Source organism: Phyllobates terribilis, unplaced genomic scaffold (genome assembly GCF_046119375.1).
Source record: "Phyllobates terribilis strain yellow unplaced genomic scaffold, ASM4611937v1 Scaffold_11__3_contigs__length_659146591, whole genome shotgun sequence".
Lineage (NCBI taxonomy): Eukaryota > Metazoa > Chordata > Amphibia > Anura > Dendrobatidae > Phyllobates > Phyllobates terribilis.
Window position 1 is genome coordinate 585,591,169 of NW_027362771.1, and position 19,458 is coordinate 585,610,626.

At 40.4% G+C, this 19,458-nt stretch overlaps 1 protein-coding gene across 9 annotated transcripts in view; it reads right to left on the reverse strand.

Moving 5' to 3' along the window:
• The window catches only part of CACNA1A (calcium voltage-gated channel subunit alpha1 A), a 691,505-nt gene that overhangs the window by 255,970 nt on the left and 416,077 nt on the right, over positions 1 to 19,458 (reverse strand). For all 9 annotated transcript variants that reach the window (XM_073654330.1, XM_073654327.1, XM_073654325.1 and 6 more), the window contains exons 7-8: positions 18,062 to 18,165; positions 676 to 791 (exon numbers count right to left, since the gene is read on the reverse strand). In XM_073654330.1, the coding sequence (XP_073510431.1) occupies positions 676 to 791; positions 18,062 to 18,165 (220 nt within the window). The remainder of the gene's footprint in view (positions 1 to 675; positions 792 to 18,061; positions 18,166 to 19,458) is intronic.

The window sequence follows — 19,458 nt, forward strand, 5'->3', positions numbered from 1 at the left end:
ACTACGGATCCCTGCAGATTTCTAATATGCTTATGTAGACCATGGATAATTAATGTATGTCAAAATTACCATCTCTGATCTGGTAACCCTAAGCCAATTTGATATTTAGAGCTGCTGACTCAGGGCTGGATCCAAGAACACTTAGGGAATAAAGGGAAAAAAGTCATGGTGGACGCTGCTACGCTCAGCCATGTGGTATATCTGAGGCCACACATGAGCCAGTAATGTGCTATTGATGGCTGACGCCTGGCTAATGGCGTGAACTATCGGCATTACCCGACGTTACTGGTCTTTCCCTCCCTGTGATCCCCCATGCTGCAGCAGGGGGCAGTAGTGACTTGGCGTGAGAAATCATGACTATCGTGGTGCTGATCAGACCTTCATTTAGGATGGAGAATAGATATTAATTCATTAAAGACCCCCATAGATTGCAGCATTACATTTTCACCAAAAAAAAAAATATAAGTGGCTCCTAAAATCTACAGTAATTGTACAACTTTACTTAAGAGAAATCACAAGACTTAGTGACAGAGCTGGAGGTGTATATAGATGTATATGCCATGTTGTGGGCAGAGGGCAAACATTTGCAGATGCTAAATGCACCAGATATAGGTGCACATGGAATAATGCAACCTCCGGGGAACATCTCTGCACAGACTGGATTCAATGACCCACCTGCTTTGGAAATCCACTCCATGTAGCCGTTCAGCTCCCTTTCTATCTGCTGCTGTCTTCTCAGCTTCATGAACGCTCTACGGTTTTCTACTCGCTCTCTCTCTTTGGCAAACTCTCTATAAAAGACAAAATATACGGGATAATATTTGCCACGTAAATCTACAGTCTATAATGACAGTCATATAAAAGTCATGTGTGCAGAAAACATAGAAAAGCACATTGCGGACATGTTCACACCTGCCACTATAGTGTATGTAATCCACAGCTGTAGACTATATGGGCATATACTCCACTGAGAGGAAAGTATATACAGCTGCATCTCACAACATTAGAATATCATCTAAAATTTAATTTCAGTTCTTCAATACAAAAAGTGAAACTCCTATATTATATAGAGTCATTACACACAGAGGGATCTATTATATAGAGTCATTACACACAGAGGGATCTATTATATAGAGTCATTACACACAGAGGGATCTATTATATAGAGTCATTACACACAGAGTGATCTATTATATAGAGTCATTACACACAGAGGGATCTATTATATAGAGTCATTACACACAGAGGGATCTATTATATAGAGTCATTACACACAGAGGGATCTATTATATAGAGTCATTACACACAGAGGGATCTATTATATAGAGTCATTACACACAGAGGGATCTATTATATAGAGTCATTACACACAGAGGGATCTATTATATAGAGTCATTACACACAGAGGGATCTATTATATAGAGTCATTACACACAGAGGGATCTATTATATAGAGTCATTACACACAGAGGGATCTATTATATAGAGTCATTACACACAGAGGGATCTATTATATAGAGTCATTACACACAGAGGGATCTATTATATAGAGTCATTACACACAGAGGGATCTATTATATAGAGTCATTACACACAGAGGGATCTATTATATAGAGTCATTACACACAGAGGGATCTATTATATAGAGTCATTACACACAGAGGGATCTATTATATAGAGTCATTACACACAGAGGGATCTATTATATAGAGTCATTACACACAGAGGGATCTATTATATAGAGTCATTACACACAGAGGGATCTATTATATAGAGTCATTACACACAGAGGGATCTATTATATAGAGTCATTACACACAGAGGGATCTATTATATAGAGTCATTACACACAGAGGGATCTATTATATAGAGTCATTACACACAGAGGGATCTATTATATAGAGTCATTACACACAGAGGGATCTATTATATAGAGTCATTACACACAGAGGGATCTATTATATAGAGTCATTACACACAGAGGGATCTATTATATAGAGTCATTACACACAGAGGGATCTATTATATAGAGTCATTACACACAGAGGGATCTATTATATAGAGTCATTACACACAGAGGGATCTATTATATAGAGTCATTACACACAGAGGGATCTATTATATAGAGTCATTACACACAGAGGGATCTATTATATAGAGTCATTACACACAGAGGGATCTATTATATAGAGTCATTACACACAGAGGGATCTATTATATAGAGTCATTACACACAGAGGGATCTATTATATAGAGTCATTACACACAGAGGGATCTATTATATAGAGTCATTACACACAGAGGGATCTATTATATAGAGTCATTACACACAGAGGGATCTATTATATAGAGTCATTACACACAGAGTGATCTATTATATAGAGTCATTACACACAGAGGGATCTATTATATAGAGTCATTACACACAGAGGGATCTATTATATAGAGTCATTACACACAGAGGGATCTATTATATAGAGTCATTACAAACAGAGGGATCTATTATATAGAGTCATTACAAACAGAGGGATCTATTATATAGAGTCATTACACACAGTGATCTATTATATAGAGTCATTACACACAGAGGGATCTATTATATAGAGTCATTACACACAGAGGGATCTATTATATAGAGTCATTACACACAGAGGGATCTATTATATAGAGTCATTACACACAGAGGGATCTATTATATAGAGTCATTACACACAGAGTGATCTATTATATAGAGTCATTACACACAGAGTGATCTATTATATAGAGTCATTACACACAGAATGATCTATTATATAGAGTCATTACAAACAGAGGGATCTATTATATAGAGTCATTACACACAGTGATCTATTATATAGAGTCATTACACACAGAGTGATCTATTATATAGAGTCATTACACACAGAGGGATCTATTATATAGAGTCATTACACACAGAGTGATCTATTATATAGAGTCATTACACACAGAGTGATCTATTATATAGAGTCATTACACACAGAGGGATCTATTATATAGAGTCATTACACACAGAGTGATCTATTATATAGAGTCATTACAAACAGAGGGATCTATTATATAGAGTCATTACACACAGAGTGATCTATTATATAGAGTCATTACACACAGAGGGATCTATTATATAGAGTCATTACACACAGAGGGATCTATTATATAGAGTCATTACACACAGAGGGATCTATTATATAGAGTCATTACACACAGAGGGATCTATTATATAGAGTCATTACACACAGAGTGATCTATTATATAGAGTCATTACACACAGAGGGATCTATTATATAGAGTCATTACACACAGAGGGATCTATTATATAGAGTCATTACACACAGAGGGATCTATTATATAGAGTCATTACACACAGAGGGATCTATTATATAGAGTCATTACAAACAGAGGGATCTATTATATAGAGTCATTACACACAGTGATCTATTATATAGAGTCATTACACACAGAGGGATCTATTATATAGAGTCATTACACACAGAGGGATCTATTATATAGAGTCATTACACACAGAGGGATCTATTATATAGAGTCATTACACACAGAGGGATCTATTATATAGAGTCATTACACACAGAGTGATCTATTATATAGAGTCATTACACACAGAGGGATCTATTATATAGAGTCATTACACACAGAGTGATCTATTATATAGAGTCATTACAAACAGAGGGATCTATTATATAGAGTCATTACACACAGTGATCTATTATATAGAGCCATTACACACAGAGGGATCTATTATATAGAGTCATTACACACAGAGGGATCTATTATATAGAGTCATTACACACAGAGGGATCTATTATATAGAGTCATTACACACAGAGGGATCTATTATATAGAGTCATTACACACAGAGTGATCTATTATATAGAGTAATTACACACAGAGGGATCTATTATATAGAGTCATTACACACAGAGTGATCTATTATATAGAGTCATTACAAACAGAGGGATCTATTATATAGAGTCATTACACACAGTGATCTATTATATAGAGTCATTACACACAGAGGGATCTATTATATAGAGTCATTACACACAGAGGGATCTATTATATAGAGTCATTACACACAGAGGGATCTATTATATAGAGTCATTACACACAGAGGGATCTATTATATAGAGTCGTTACACACAGAGGGATCTATTATATAGAGTCCTTACACACAGAGGGATCTATTATATAGAGTCATTACACACAGAGGGATCTATTATATAGAGTCATTACACACAGAGGGATCTATTATATAGAGTCATTACACACAGAGGGATCTATTATATAGAGTCATTACACACAGAGGGATCTATTATATAGAGTCATTACACACAGAGGGATCTATTATATAGAGTCATTACACACAGAGTGATCTATTATATAGAGTCATTACACAGAGAGGGATCTATTATATAGAGTCATTACACACAGAGTGATCTATTATATAGAGTCATTACACACAGAGGGATCTATTATATAGAGTCATTACACACAGAGGGATCTATTATATAGAGTCATTACACACAGAGTGATCTATTATATAGAGTCATTACAAACAGAGGGATCTATTATATAGAGTCATTACACACAGTGATCTATTATATAGAGTCATTACACACAGAGGGATCTATTATATAGAGTCATTACACACAGAGGGATCTATTATATAGAGTCATTACACACAGAGGGATCTATTATATAGAGTCATTACACACAGAGGGATCTATTATATAGAGTCATTACACACAGAGTGATCTATTATATAGAGTCATTACACACAGAGTGATCTATTATATAGAGTCATTACACACAGAATGATCTATTATATAGAGTCATTACAAACAGAGGGATCTATTATATAGAGTCATTACACACAGTGATCTATTATATAGAGTCATTACACACAGAGTGATCTATTATATAGAGTAATTACACACAGAGGGATCTATTATATAGAGTCATTACACACAGAGGGATCTATTATATAGAGTCATTACACACAGAGTGATCTATTATATAGAGTAATTACACACAGAGGGATCTATTATATAGAGTCATTACACACAGAGTGATCTATTATATAGAGTCATTACAAACAGAGGGATCTATTATATAGAGTCATTACACACAGAGTGATCTATTATATAGAGTCATTACACACAGAGGGATCTATTATATAGAGTCATTACACACAGAGGGATCTATTATATAGAGTCATTACACACAGAGGGATCTATTATATAGAGTCATTACACACAGAGGGATCTATTATATAGAGTCATTACACACAGAGTGATCTATTATATAGAGTCATTACACACAGAGGGATCTATTATATAGAGTCATTACACACAGAGGGATCTATTATATAGAGTCATTACACACAGAGGGATCTATTATATAGAGTCATTACACACAGAGGGATCTATTATATAGAGTCATTACAAACAGAGGGATCTATTATATAGAGTCATTACACACAGTGATCTATTATATAGAGTCATTACACACAGAGGGATCTATTATATAGAGTCATTACACACAGAGGGATCTATTATATAGAGTCATTACACACAGAGGGATCTATTATATAGAGTCATTACACACAGAGGGATCTATTATATAGAGTCATTACACACAGAGTGATCTATTATATAGAGTAATTACACACAGAGGGATCTATTATATAGAGTCATTACACACAGAGTGATCTATTATATAGAGTCATTACAAACAGAGGGATCTATTATATAGAGTCATTACACACAGTGATCTATTATATAGAGTCATTACACACAGAGGGATCTATTATATAGAGTCATTACACACAGAGGGATCTATTATATAGAGTCATTACACACAGAGGGATCTATTATATAGAGTCATTACACACAGAGGGATCTATTATATAGAGTCATTACACACAGAGGGATCTATTATATAGAGTCATTACACACAGAGGGATCTATTATATAGAGTCATTACACAAAGAGGGATCTATTTTAAGTGTTTATTTCTGTTAATGTTGATGATTATGGATTACAGCCAATGAAAACACAAGTCATTATCTCAGTAAATTAGAATACTTTATAACAACAGCTTAAAAAATGTTTTTAAAATCTGAAATGTCCTACTGAAATGTCTGTTCAGTAAATGCCTCAATACTTGGTCGGGGCTCCTTTTGCATCAATTACTGCATCAATGCGGCAATGTGGCATGGAGGTGATCAGCCTGTGGCCCTGCTGAGGTGTTCTGGAAGCCCAGGTGGCTTTGATAGCAGCCTTCAGCTCGCCTGCATTGTTGGGTCTGGGGTCTCTCATCTTCCTCTTGACAATACCCCATAGATTCTCTATAATAGATTCTCTATGGGGTTAAGGTCAGGCGAGTTTGCTGCCAATCAAGCGCAGTGATACTGTTCTTTATAAACCAGGTATTGGTACTTTTGGCCGTGTGGACAGGGGCCAAGTCCTGCTGGAGAATGACATTTTCATCTCCAAAAAGCTTGTCAGCAGAGGGAAACATGAAATGCTGTAAAATGTCCTGGTAGACGGCTGCGCTGACTTTGGTCTTGATAAAACACAGTGGACCTCCACCAGCAGATGACATGGCCCCCAAACCATCACTGATTGTGGAAACTTCACACTAGACCTCCAGCAGCTTGGATTGTGGCCTCTCCACTCTTCCTCCAGACTCTGGGACCTTGATTTCCAAATGAAAAGCAAAATTTACTTTGCACTTATTTAGTGTCAATGACTGCCTTCTGGACATCTGTCAAGTCAGCAGTCTTCCCCATGAATGTGGAGCCTACTGAAACAGACTTAGGGACCTTTTTAAACGCGTAGGAAGCCATTGCAGGTGTTTTTTGTTAATTATTCTAATTTACTGAGTTAATGACTTTTGTGTTTTCATTGGCTGTAACAGAAATAAACACTTGGAAGAGATCACTCTGTTTGTAATGACTCTATATAATATATGAGTTTCACTTTTTGTATTGAAGAACTGAAATAAATTAACTTTTGGATGATATTCTAATTTAGTGAGATGCACCTGTACATTAGCTCTGATCTCTGCGCTCGCCCAGACGAGTGTGAGGATATACAGACCAGACGTGTGCTCTCTGTGTGCACCATGGACCGCATGCTGGGAGCATACACGCCCATTATAGCCTACGTGCAACTGCAGGAGGCCAATTTTGCACATGGACCAACGATTTGCTTAGAAAAAATGGCAACATCCACTACTTTGGTCTGATTTATGGACCAGATTAGTGCGTGTAAGTGACAGACAGCTCATGCATCATCGGGAGCTGCACACGGAGCTAATCACATCCGCGATTTGACGATCTCACAGGCCTGAGAATTCGTACACCCAGCTGAACCAAACCTTTCTCCTTGGTAGAGAGAAACTGACTGCAGACTTTTACCCTAAGGCCGGACAACCCCTTTAACTTGTAGATTTACTTACATAAAGCACAGCATTTAAAGAGACTGTTAGGCAATGTTCACACACGTTGGGTTATTCAGCATATTTTGCTGCAGATTTTTATGCAAATTTTCAGCTGCGTTTTGCAGTACCAGCAAAGTCTATGAGAAACCAGAATTCTCTGTTCACACATCTTGTTTTTTTGGCTGCGTATTTTGTGCCTTGGTTGGGTTTTTGGAAAATAGAGCATGTCACTTCTTTCAGCGCTTTTTCACCCATAGGAAGTAATGGGTGGTGAAAAAAAACGCTGAAAAAACGCACCAAAAAGCGCAGGTACATTTTTTCAGTGTTTTTGATGGCAAAATAGAATGGGGTTCTTTTTTATCACAAAACTTTATGTTCATGCTTAAATAGAGATAGAAGGAGAGTGAAAAAAACGCACCAAAAACGCATAAAAAACGGAGCAAAACTTGCGTTTTTGATGCAGCTGATTTCCTGCCAGAGATCAGTTTTGCTGCAGATTTCTGACTGAAAAAAACCACATGTGTGAACATAGCCTTAGCACAGGATTACTGTTCAAACTGAGTCCCGCCACTTAGTGCTGCACTTTGGGGCCAATCATTTAACTACACCTTCCCACCTGTTTTCCCACTATCTACACCCCCCTTTTCTTTGATTGACAGCTCTGGATTCATATAGCCAGAGAAAGGAGGATATAGATGGAAACCAAGCAGGTTGCAACTTGTATTTAAATTACTGGTCTCGTCATGGGCGTAACGATCGCAGTTGCAGAGGTTGCTGGGATCGTGCGGATGAAGGGGCCGCCAACGCCAGCACAAACTGCAACTGGGCGTGCGTCCTTGGACAAACATTCAGCTGAAGTGTATTGTGGCGCACAGATCAGTGGGGTCCGTGCACGGCAATACACGCTGCTAGCCAATCAGAGGCCGGTAGCTGACGTCGGCGTGCACGTGACTGGGGGCGCACTGCAGTGGCATCATGCTCCCTAGTCACTTGCACGCTGGCTTCAGAAAAGGACACCACACAGCAGGGGAGCGGAGGAAAGGGGAGTAGAATTATTATTCTTTTTCTTTGTGTTAAAGAACAACAGCAGAATGGGGGACATATCTACCAGAATGGGGGATATATATACGTGGAAGGTTCCTAGGATAAGGGACATATATACCAGGATGGGAAACATATATAGCAGGATGGGGGATATATATACCGGGATGGGACCCAGGAATAAGGATAAACAGTATATACCAGGATAGAGCACAGGATAAAGGACATATATACCATGATGGGGCCAGGAAGCGGAACATATACAGTTGAAACCAGAAGTTTACATACACTATATAAAAAGACACATCTGCATGTTTTTCTCAATATCTGACATGAAATCAGAATAAACCTTTCCCGTTTTAGGTCAATTAGGATTACCATCATTTTTAATATTTGCCAAATGTCAAAATAATCAGAGAGAGAGAATGTTTTAAGGCATTTGTATTACTTACTGCAAAGTCAAAAGTTTACATACACTAAGATTACTATTACCTTTAAACAATTCTGGACTGCCCATAAATAATAATAATTTTTATTTATATAGCGCCAACATATTCCGCAGCACTTTACAATTAAGCGGGGTCATATACAGACAATGAATTCAATACAATTTAAGACAGTTTAAACAGTTACATTAGGAGTGAGGTCCCTGCTCGCAAGCTTACATTCTACAAGGAAATGGGGGGACACAATAGGTGAAAAGTGCTTGTTCTTTCAGGTCTGGCAATTATAATAAGTAGGGATTTTCATATAAAGCTGCATGATCATCCGTTCATCAGCCAGTATGTTTAAGTGCAATACTCAAGTACCGAGTGTAGTTATCTTGTGCATGGAGGGTGTGGAGACAGATGACTAGTAGGGAGCAGATTCTGAATAATATTTAGAAGGAGGGAACAGGATAAAGTTAATTTACTGAGTTGAGGTGGTCTGCTTGTTTAAAGAGATGGTTTTTTTAAAGCGCGCTTGAAGACATCGGGGCGAGGCATCAGTCGGATCGCCTGGGGTAGTGCATTCCAGAGAACTGGCGCAGCACGAGAGAAGTCTTGGAGACGGAGGTGCGAGGTTTGGATTATGGGGGGATGTTAGTCTTAGGTCATTTGTAGAACGGAGGGCACGTGTAGGGCGAAAGACAGAGATGAGAGAGGAGATATAAGGTGGTGCAGAACTGTGGAGAGCTTTGTGGGTGAGAGCAATGAGTTTATATTGGACCCTGTAGCGGACGGGCAACCAGTGTAAAGACTGGCACAAGATGGAGGCATCGGTGAAGCGGCTGGACAAAAATACGACCCTGACTGCCGCATTCAGGACGGATTGGAGAGGAGAAAGTTTGTTAAGAGAGAGACAGAAAAGAGTTGCAGTAGTCCAGACGAGAGTGAATGAGAGTGACAGTCAGAGTTTTAGCAGTTTCAAAGGTGAGAAAAGGTCGGATTCTGGAGATGTTTTTAAGATGCAGGTGACAAGAGCGAGTGAGTGATCGGATATGGGGAGTAAAGGAAAGGTTAGTGTCGAATATGACCCCAAGGCAGTGGACGTGCTGCTTGGGAGTTATGGTTGAACCTTCCAAGGTAATTTCAATGTTAGGTACGGTTGGGTTAGTAGAGGGGAGAAACACAAGAAGTTCAGTTTTAGAGAGATTCAGTTTAAGATAGAGGGAGGACATAATGTTAGAGACAGCGGACAGACAATCCTTGGTATTTTGTATTAGGGTAGGGGTGATGTCAGGTGAAGAGGTGTATAGTTGGGTGTCGTCAGCATAGAGATGATACTGGAAACCCAAATCTGCTGATTGTTTATCCAATAGAGGCAGTGTATAGAGAGAAGAGGAGGGGGCCTAGGACTAAGCCCTGGGAGACCCCAATAGTAAGGGGACGAGAAGAGGAAGAGGAGCCCGCAAAAGATACCGTGAAGGAGTGGTCAGAGAGGTAGGAGGAGAACCAGGAGAGAACGGTTTCCTTGAGGCCTATAGAACGGAGCATAGTGAGGAGGATCTGGTGATCCACAGTGTCAAATGCTGCAGAGAGATCCAGGAGAATCAGCAGGGAGCAGTGACCTTTGGATTTGGCTGTTAGTAGATCATTAGAGACTTTAGTGAGGGCAGTTTCAGTAGAGAGTAAAGAGCGGAAACCAGATTGTAGAGGGTCGAGGAGAGAGTTATCTGAGAGATAGTGGATTAGACGGGAGTGGGCCAAGCGTTGCAGGAGTTTAGAGATGAAAGGAAGGTTAGAGACAGGTCTGTAGTTAGCAGTGCAGTTCTGGTCCAGGGATGGCTTTTTAAGTAAAGGGGTTATGATAGCATATGTAAATGAGGAGGGAAAGATACCTGAAAGAAAAAGGTTAAATATTTTAGTCAGGTGAGTGGTGACCACCGGTGAGAGAGACTGCAGGAGATGTGAAGGAATGGGGTCACTGTTGCAGGTTGTAGGTCGAGAAGGAGCTGGGTAACTTCTTCTTATGTAACAGGCTCAAAGATGGCAAGTGAGCTTGAAGTGCGGCAGGGAAGGGAAACCAGGCACTGAGGAGATTGGGCTGAGATGTCCTGATGGATGTGGTTGATTTTTTCTAGGAAATAAGTGGGCAGATCCTCCCCGCTGAGGTTGGTGGTGGGGGCCTGTGCTTTAGGTTTCAGCAGGGAGTTTAAGGTTTCAAAAAGTTGTTTTGGATTGTTGGACAGTGAAGTGATGAGGGTGGTGAAGTAGGATTGTTTGGTCAGATGAAGGGCAGAGTTATAGGTTTTGAGCATAAATTTATAGTGGATGAAGTCCTCTGCTAAAAGAGATTTTCTCCACTGACGCTCAGCACACCTTGAGCAACGCTGAAGAAAGCAAGTTTGCATTGTGTGCCAGGGCTGCTGTTGTCTGTGTCGGGTCTTTCTGCATGTAGAAGGAGCTGCTTCATCTAGGGCGCTCTTCAGTGTATTATTGTAGTGTGACAATGCTAAGTCTGGACAGGAGAAGGAGGAGATGGGGGCTAAAGCTGTGTGGAGATTGTCCATAAGCTGCTGGGTATTAATGGTACGTGTATTCCTATAAGTGTGGTAAGTGAGGGTGTCCCGGGTGAGGAGACAGTTCTTAACAGAGAAGGAAAGAAGGTTGTGGTCCGAAAGCGGGAGAGGGGAGTTAGTAAAGTCATGCAGCGAGCAGCGACGGGAGAAGACCAGGTCCAGAGTATTCCCGTCTTCGTGCGTAGGAGAATTAGTAAATTGTGAGAGGCCGAATGAGGAGGTTAGAGAAAGTAGATGAGAGGCAGATTGGGAGACGGGATCATTGATGGGGATGTTAAAGTTTCCCATGATGATGGTGGGGATGTCACAGGATAGAAAGTGAGGAAGCCAGGTGGCAAAGTGATCCAGGAACTGGCGGGAGGAGCCTGGAGGGCGATACACAACCGCCACTCGCAGGGAGAAGGGTTTGAATAGTCTGATGGTGTGCACTTCAAAGGAAGGAAACATAAGTGAGGGAACTGGGGGGATGACCTGGAAAGCACATTGTGGTGAAAGGAGCAGACCAACACCGCCACCCTGTCTATTCTCAGGTCTGGCGGTATGTGAAAATTTCAGCCCACCAAATGAGAGAGCAGCAGCTGCGGTGGTGTCTGAATGCTGGATCCAGGTTTCAGTAATAGCCAGAAGGTTAAGGGAATTAGAGAGGAAAAAATCGTGAGTGTAAGTTAGTTTGTTACACAAAGACCGTACGTTCCAGAGAGCACAGTGGAAAGCAATAGGAGAGGGCATGCACTGAATGTTAATAAGATTAGCAGGGTTTCTATATGCAGCTGGAGGAGAGTGGTGTATGCTAGTGGAGGGAGGCCCAGGATTGGGGGAGATGTCGCCAGCGACTAGTAGAAGGAGAACAAAGAGAAAGAGCAGGTGGTGCAATGATTTGTATGAACGTTTTGAGTGCTGTATGGAGGTAGTGGATGGTTTGGAGTGGGTGAGAAAGGTCAGTAGAGCCTCAGAGTTATACATGGGAGAGGGGAGAGAGGAGGGGTTGATATGGAGAGAGTGCACAGAATCTGTTAAAGGGCGGGCGAGATGTGAGAAAGCAGAGCTTAAAACAAGTAAGAAGCAGATTGCTATGACCAATGCATAATGCAATACAACTGATCAAGAAGCAGCATGTTTGTATGAATATCTTATGCACCTTACCTGTCTCCTGCCCTGTCCAACTGCCATTGTATAACTGCTTATTAAAAGCACTTTAAGCTATTGTACTTAAAGTCTGTTGCACGCGTGACCCAGCACGCGTGCTATCCTGAGCCAGAGCTGAATATATATGAATTGAACTGTCTGCTAACATGCAGCACCAGTTGGCCAAACTTGAGTAATTAGCCAATTAACACAAGCCCATATGATGATGTCATGTGTTTGGAAGCTTCTGATAGTTTTTTTTTTTGCAACATCTCAGTTAATTAGAGACAGACCTGAGTATGTATTTTAATGCACACCTGAAACACACTGCTTCTTTGTGTAGCATCATGGGAAAGTCTAAGGAAATCAGCCAAGATATCAGGAAGAGCATTGTGGACTTGCACAAGTCTGGCTCATCCTTGGGTATAATTTCAAGATGCCTGACGGTGCCTCGTTCATCTATACAAACAATTATACACAAGTACAAACAAGATGGGAATGTCCAGCCATCATACCGCTCAAGAAGGAGACAGGTTCTGTGTCCCAGAGATGCTTTGGTCCAACATGTGCATATCAACCCAAGGACAAAAGCAAAAGACCTTGTGAAGATGATGGTGGAAACTGGTAAGATTGTGTCAATATCTACAGTGAAACAAGTACTGTATCAACATGGGCTGAAAGGGCACTCTGCCAGGAAGAAGCCATTACTCCAAAAGAAACATAAAAAAAGCCAGAATTATGTTTGCAAATGCACACAGGAACAAAGACCTTAATTTTTGGAGACATGTCCTGTTGTCTGATGAAACTAAAATGTAACTTTTTGGGCATAATGACCATCGTTACATTTGGAGGAAAAAGGGAGAAGCTTGGAAGCCTAAGAACACCAGATTCTGATTTGGCTTTTATCCTAAGTCATATTGCACGACTCGTTAAAGGGTTGATTGTGACTTGTAGGATCGCTACTTCCAATAGGTGGCGCTATAGAGTACAAGTCCTCTTTTTCTCCCCATATGATGATGTCATGTGTTTGGAAGCTTCTGATAGTTTTTTTTTTTGCAACATCTCAGTTAATTAGAGACAGACCTGAGTATGTATTTTAATGCACACCTGAAACACACTGCTTCTTTGTGTAGCATCATGGGAAAGTCTAAGGAAATCAGCCAAGATATCAGGAAGAGCATTGTGGACTTGCACAAGTCTGGCTCATCCTTGGGTATAATTTCAAGATGCCTGACGGTGCCTCGTTCATCTATACAAACAATTATACACAAGTACAAACAAGATGGGAATGTCCAGCCATCATACCGCTCAAGAAGGAGACAGGTTCTGTGTCCCAGAGATGCTTTGGTCCAACATGTGCATATCAACCCAAGGACAAAAGCAAAAGACCTTGTGAAGATGATGGTGGAAACTGGTAAGATTGTGTCAATATCTACAGTGAAACAAGTACTGTATCAACATGGGCTGAAAGGGCACTCTGCCAGGAAGAAGCCATTACTCCAAAAGAAACATAAAAAAAGCCAGAATTATGTTTGCAAATGCACACAGGAACAAAGACCTTAATTTTTGGAGACATGTCCTGTTGTCTGATGAAACTAAAATGTAACTTTTTGGGCATAATGACCATCGTTACATTTGGAGGAAAAAGGGAGAAGCTTGGAAGCCTAAGAACACCAGATTCTGATTTGGCTTTTATCCTAAGTCATATTGCACGACTCGTTAAAGGGTTGATTGTGACTTGTAGGATCGCTACTTCCAATAGGTGGCGCTATAGAGTACAAGTCCTCTTTTTCTCCGAAGAGGCAATTTGCATATTAAACATCCCAACTGTGAAACACGGGGGTGGCAGCATTATGTTGTGGGGTTGTTTTGCTGCAGGAGGGACTGGTGCACTTCACAAAATAGATGGCATCATGAGAAAAGAAGATTATGTGGCAATAATAATGCAACATCTCAAGATATCAGCCAAGAAGGTAAAGCTTGGGCGGAAATGGGTCTTCAAAATGGACAATGACCCGAAGCATACTGCCAAAATGGTAACAAAGTGGCTTAAGGATAACAAAGTCCATGTTTTGGAGTGAAGCCCTGATCTCAATCCTATTGAAAATTTATGGGCAAAGCTGAAAAGGCAGGTGGGAGCAAGGAGACCTACAAACCTGGATCAGTTACACCAGTTTTGGCAGGAGTAATGGGCCCAATTGCGACCAACTATTGTGAGAAGCTTGTGGAAGGATATCCCAAACGTTTGACCCAAGTCATTCAGTTTAAGGGCAATGGTACCAAATACTAATGAAATGTATGTAAACTTTTGACTTTGAAGTAAGTAATAAAAATGCCCTAAAACGTTCTCTCTCTCTCTTATTATTCTGGCATTTGGCAAATATTAAAAATTATGGTAATCCTAATTGACCTAAAACTGGAAAGGTTTATTCTGATTTCATGTCAGATATTGAGAAAAACATGCAGATGTGTCTTTTTATATAGTGTATGTAAACTTCTGGCTTCAACTGTATATCAGGATGGAGGACATATATACAGTATGGGCTAAGATGAGCGACATATATACCAGGATGGGGGACATATATACCAGGATGGGGGACATATATACCAGGATGGGGGACATATATACTAGGATTGGCCCAGGATGGAGGACATATATACAGTATATACCAGGATGGGCCCAGGATAAGGGACATATATATACCAGAATGGGGGATATACAGTGGTGTGAACAAGTGTTTGCCCCCTTCCTGATTTCTTATTCTTTTGCATGTTTGTCACACTTAAATGTTTCAGATCACAAAACAAATTTAAATATTAGACAAAGATAACACAAGTAAACACAAAATTCAGTTTTTAAATGAAGGTCTTTATTATTCAGGGAAAAAGAAATCCACACTTATAGAGCCCTATGTGAAAAAGTGATTTCCCCCTCTTAACACATAAATTAACTGTGGTTTATCACATCTTTGGGAAGCTGAGTTCAATTTCCCTAGCCGCACACAGGCCTGATTACTGCCAAACCTGCTCTCAATCAAGAAATTACTTAAATAGGACCTGCCTGACAAAATGAAGTAGACTAAAAGATCCTCAAAAGCTAGACATCATGCTGCAATCCAAAGAAATTCAGGAACAAATGAGAAACAAAGTAATTGAGATATCTATTAGTCTGGAAAAGGTTATAACGCCATTTCTAAAGCTTTGGGAGAAACCAGCGAACCACAGTGAGAGTCATTATCCACAAATGGCGAAAACATATGGAACAGTTGTGAACCTTCCCAGGAGTGGCCGGCCGACCAAAATTACCCCAAGAGCGACAACTCATTCAAGTGGTCACAAAAGACCCCACAACAACATCCAAAGAACTGCAGGCCTCACTTGCCTCAGTTAAGGTCAGTCTTCATGACTTCACCATAAGAAAGACACTGGGCAAAAATGCCATGCATGGCAGAGTTCCAAAACAAAAAACACTGCTGAGCTAAAAGAGCATAAAGGCTCGTCTCAGTTTTGCCAAAAAACATCTTGATGATCGCCAAGACTTTTGGGAGAATACTCTGTGGACTGACGAGTCAAAAGTTGAAGTTTTCGGAAGGTGTTTGTCCCATTACATCTGGGGTAGAAGTAACACAGCATTTCAGAAAAGGAACAGCATATCAATGGTAAAATATGGTGGTGGAAGTGTGATGGTCTGGGACTGGTTTGCTGCTTCAGGACCTGAAAGATTTGCTGTGATATATGGAACCATGAATTCTGTGGTTTACCAAAGAATCCTGAAGGAAAATGTCAGGCCATCTGTTTGTGACCTCAAGCTGAAGCGCACTTGGGTTATGCAACAGGACAATGATCCAAAACACACTAGCAAGTCCACCTCGGAATGGCTTAAGAAAAACAAAATTAAGACTTTGCAGTGGCCTAGTCAAAGTCTTGACCTTAATCCGATTGAGATGCTGTGGCTTGATCTTAAAAAGGAAGTTCATGCCCAGAAACCCTCCAATGTGGCAGAATTACAACAATTTTGCAAAGGTGAGTGGCCAAAATTCCTCCAGAACGTTTTAAAAGACTCATTGACAGTTATCGCAAACACTTGACTGCAGTTGTTGCTTCTAAGGGTGACCCAACCAGTTATTAGGTTTAGGGGGCAATCACTTTTTCACACAGGGTTCTGTAGGTTTGGATTTATTTTTCTCTTAATAATAGAGACCTTCATTTAAAAACTGCATTTTGTGATTACTTGTGTTATCTTTGTCTTATATTTAAATTTGTTTTGTGATCTGAAACATTTAAGTGTAACAAGCATTCAAAAGAATAAGAAATCAGGAAGCGGGCAAACACTTTTTCACACCACTGTATATTCCAGGATGGGGCCTGGAAGGTGAACGTACATACCAGGATGGAGGACAAGTACACAGTATATGCCAGGATGGGGCCAAGATGAGCGACATATATACCAGGAAGGAGCCCAAGTTGGGGGACATTACTACATAATGGGGGAGGAGGTTCAATCTGTATGTCCTTATAGGATTTAGAACGCTAGAGGGGTCCATACATCTGACCAACATGCAGGGGGGGGGGTGTTAGTATTTTCCTGTATTTTTTGAATCACCTTTTTACTACTTGCTGGACCTTTTAAAAAAAAAAAAAAGTGTCGACTTGTATTGTAAAGTATGGATTGTCTTCCGAACGGGAAAATGGTCAGATCACTTTAAGCCTCTTGGCATCTTTGAAGATCTGAAGTGGTTAAAAAAAAGCTCAAAAGACTCCGTGTATGAGCAGCAAGTCGCTTTTACATAGAAATGCATATCTTCATTCTTTTAAGCGTTTAGCTAGTGCTTTTTCAGGCAACATTCTTTTGAGCGTTTAGCTAGTGCTTTTTCAGGCGACATTCTTTTGAGCGTTTAGCTAGTGTTTTTTCAGGCGACATTCTTTAGAGCATTTAGCTAGTGCTTTTGTCAGGAGAGTTTTCAAAGCGGACCTGCCTGAAAAGAAAACGTCTTGTGCACATACCCTAATTAAGTTTAAAAGGAACTTGTAGGTTTTTGCCCTCCACAATGCTCCATCTAAAATAAGAGACACCAATGGATTACAAGCACTGTGCCCAGTTATACCAGTCAAGCCATACATGGGGGAAATAAGGCGTAGACAGCTTGATTGGACTCTGCACTTTCTATCTCTCCTTGACCAGAAAGATTTAATTCACATACTGCTCCAATGGGCAGTGACCTCCATTTTTAGCAAAAAGACACATTAACTGGGGATACTAAGAAAACCTTTGGAGCAGGAAAAAAATATAAGACTGTGGGCAAAAACCTTCTTACAGTTTCCTTTTAATTCAGATCTTAAATCTAGGTTAAGGATGGATTACCTTTATCACCAAAGCAGTTACATTACAGCCTTGATTTCAGTTGAACTTACCCAGAAAGGACACCCAAAACAAGGTTAAGCATGAAGAAGGAGCCAATTATAATAAGGGGAATGAAGTAGAGCCAGTTCCATGCACTTCCAAACACATCATTACTCTGCACAGGAGAGAAAGGTGATATAAGAAAGGTGGTTCCACGGATAGGAGCAGAAACATTCATAACATATCATCAAACATAGAGATTACCTGGGGTCAATGATCTCTTCTTATATTTATAGGGGGTTGTACAACACTTGTATACATTTTTTCTAGCTTTCAAAGATTTTATAATAAATGGAGGCATACTTACTGTGACGATACAGCTTAAAATCTTTATCAGCCAGATGTTTAGATTTGTTAATCCAAGAGAAATACATTATTGTGTTTCTGTTGACTTGTGAATGTATGTGTAGTTATGTGCCTGGTCAATAAGAACAGACCAGTATTTGTATAACACTGCCTGTTGTCTTCTCTTAGATTCTGAAACAATGATGTTGATTTAAAGAGCCCCTGCTATACCAGCTATGTAAATTGATTAGCTCAAACAATGAGACCTGAGTGAGCCCTGCACCTTTACTTCTAACCCCGATCTGTGACTGATGACCTTCATATGTAAATGCAAAAAGGGTTTATCTATCCTGCTGAAAAGAGACTTGGGACAGAGATTGAAAAGAGACTTTACAAGGAGAATCAAAGTTCAGACTCTCTTCACACCATCAGATTGGTAGGATGGCTTTACCCAAAGAGACAAATTTGGATTCTACATGATTCTAGCCTAAGGGTGTATAGCCCTGACTGGAAAGATACGGATCTGCTCCATTGACCATCAGAGAGCCCATGGATAAGTTTGGGGAGACCTGGTTGGGATGATGAAGTCACCTGCCCCATGGATATGTTGTTTGAAGTTTCCATGAGGGACCGTCTGGTCACCTGGAACCCATGGAGACATTGGGAGAAGACAAATTTGAACCAGCCGGTCATCTGGTCCCATGGAAACTCTCAGAGAGGCCAGGGTGGGAACCTCGGGTCTCCTGGCCTTGTACCTCAATGGATTGCTAGCTTGCTGCTACCTCTTCTCTGTGGGGGCCCACCAGAAGCAGGGGCCACTGGTTGAGGTAGTTACCCCTGTATGTCCCAAAGTCGCAGCTGTTCAATCTCAGGCGGGCGGAGCGGAAGCGTGAGACTGTGTAATGTTGTACCATCTTGGGTATTTGCTGGAACTGTTCTATGTGTTTATTGTCCTATTTTGTGGTTCAATAAAGTATTGCCACGCTGTTTTACCCTCACTCTGTGTTGTCTGAGTAGCATTACGTTCACGAAAGACCCCGGGTCTTTACATTTTGGTGGCAACAGTGGGATACTATTCAGCCCAGTGGATCTTGGGGAGTTACAAGGGGACTGGTGTTAGCAC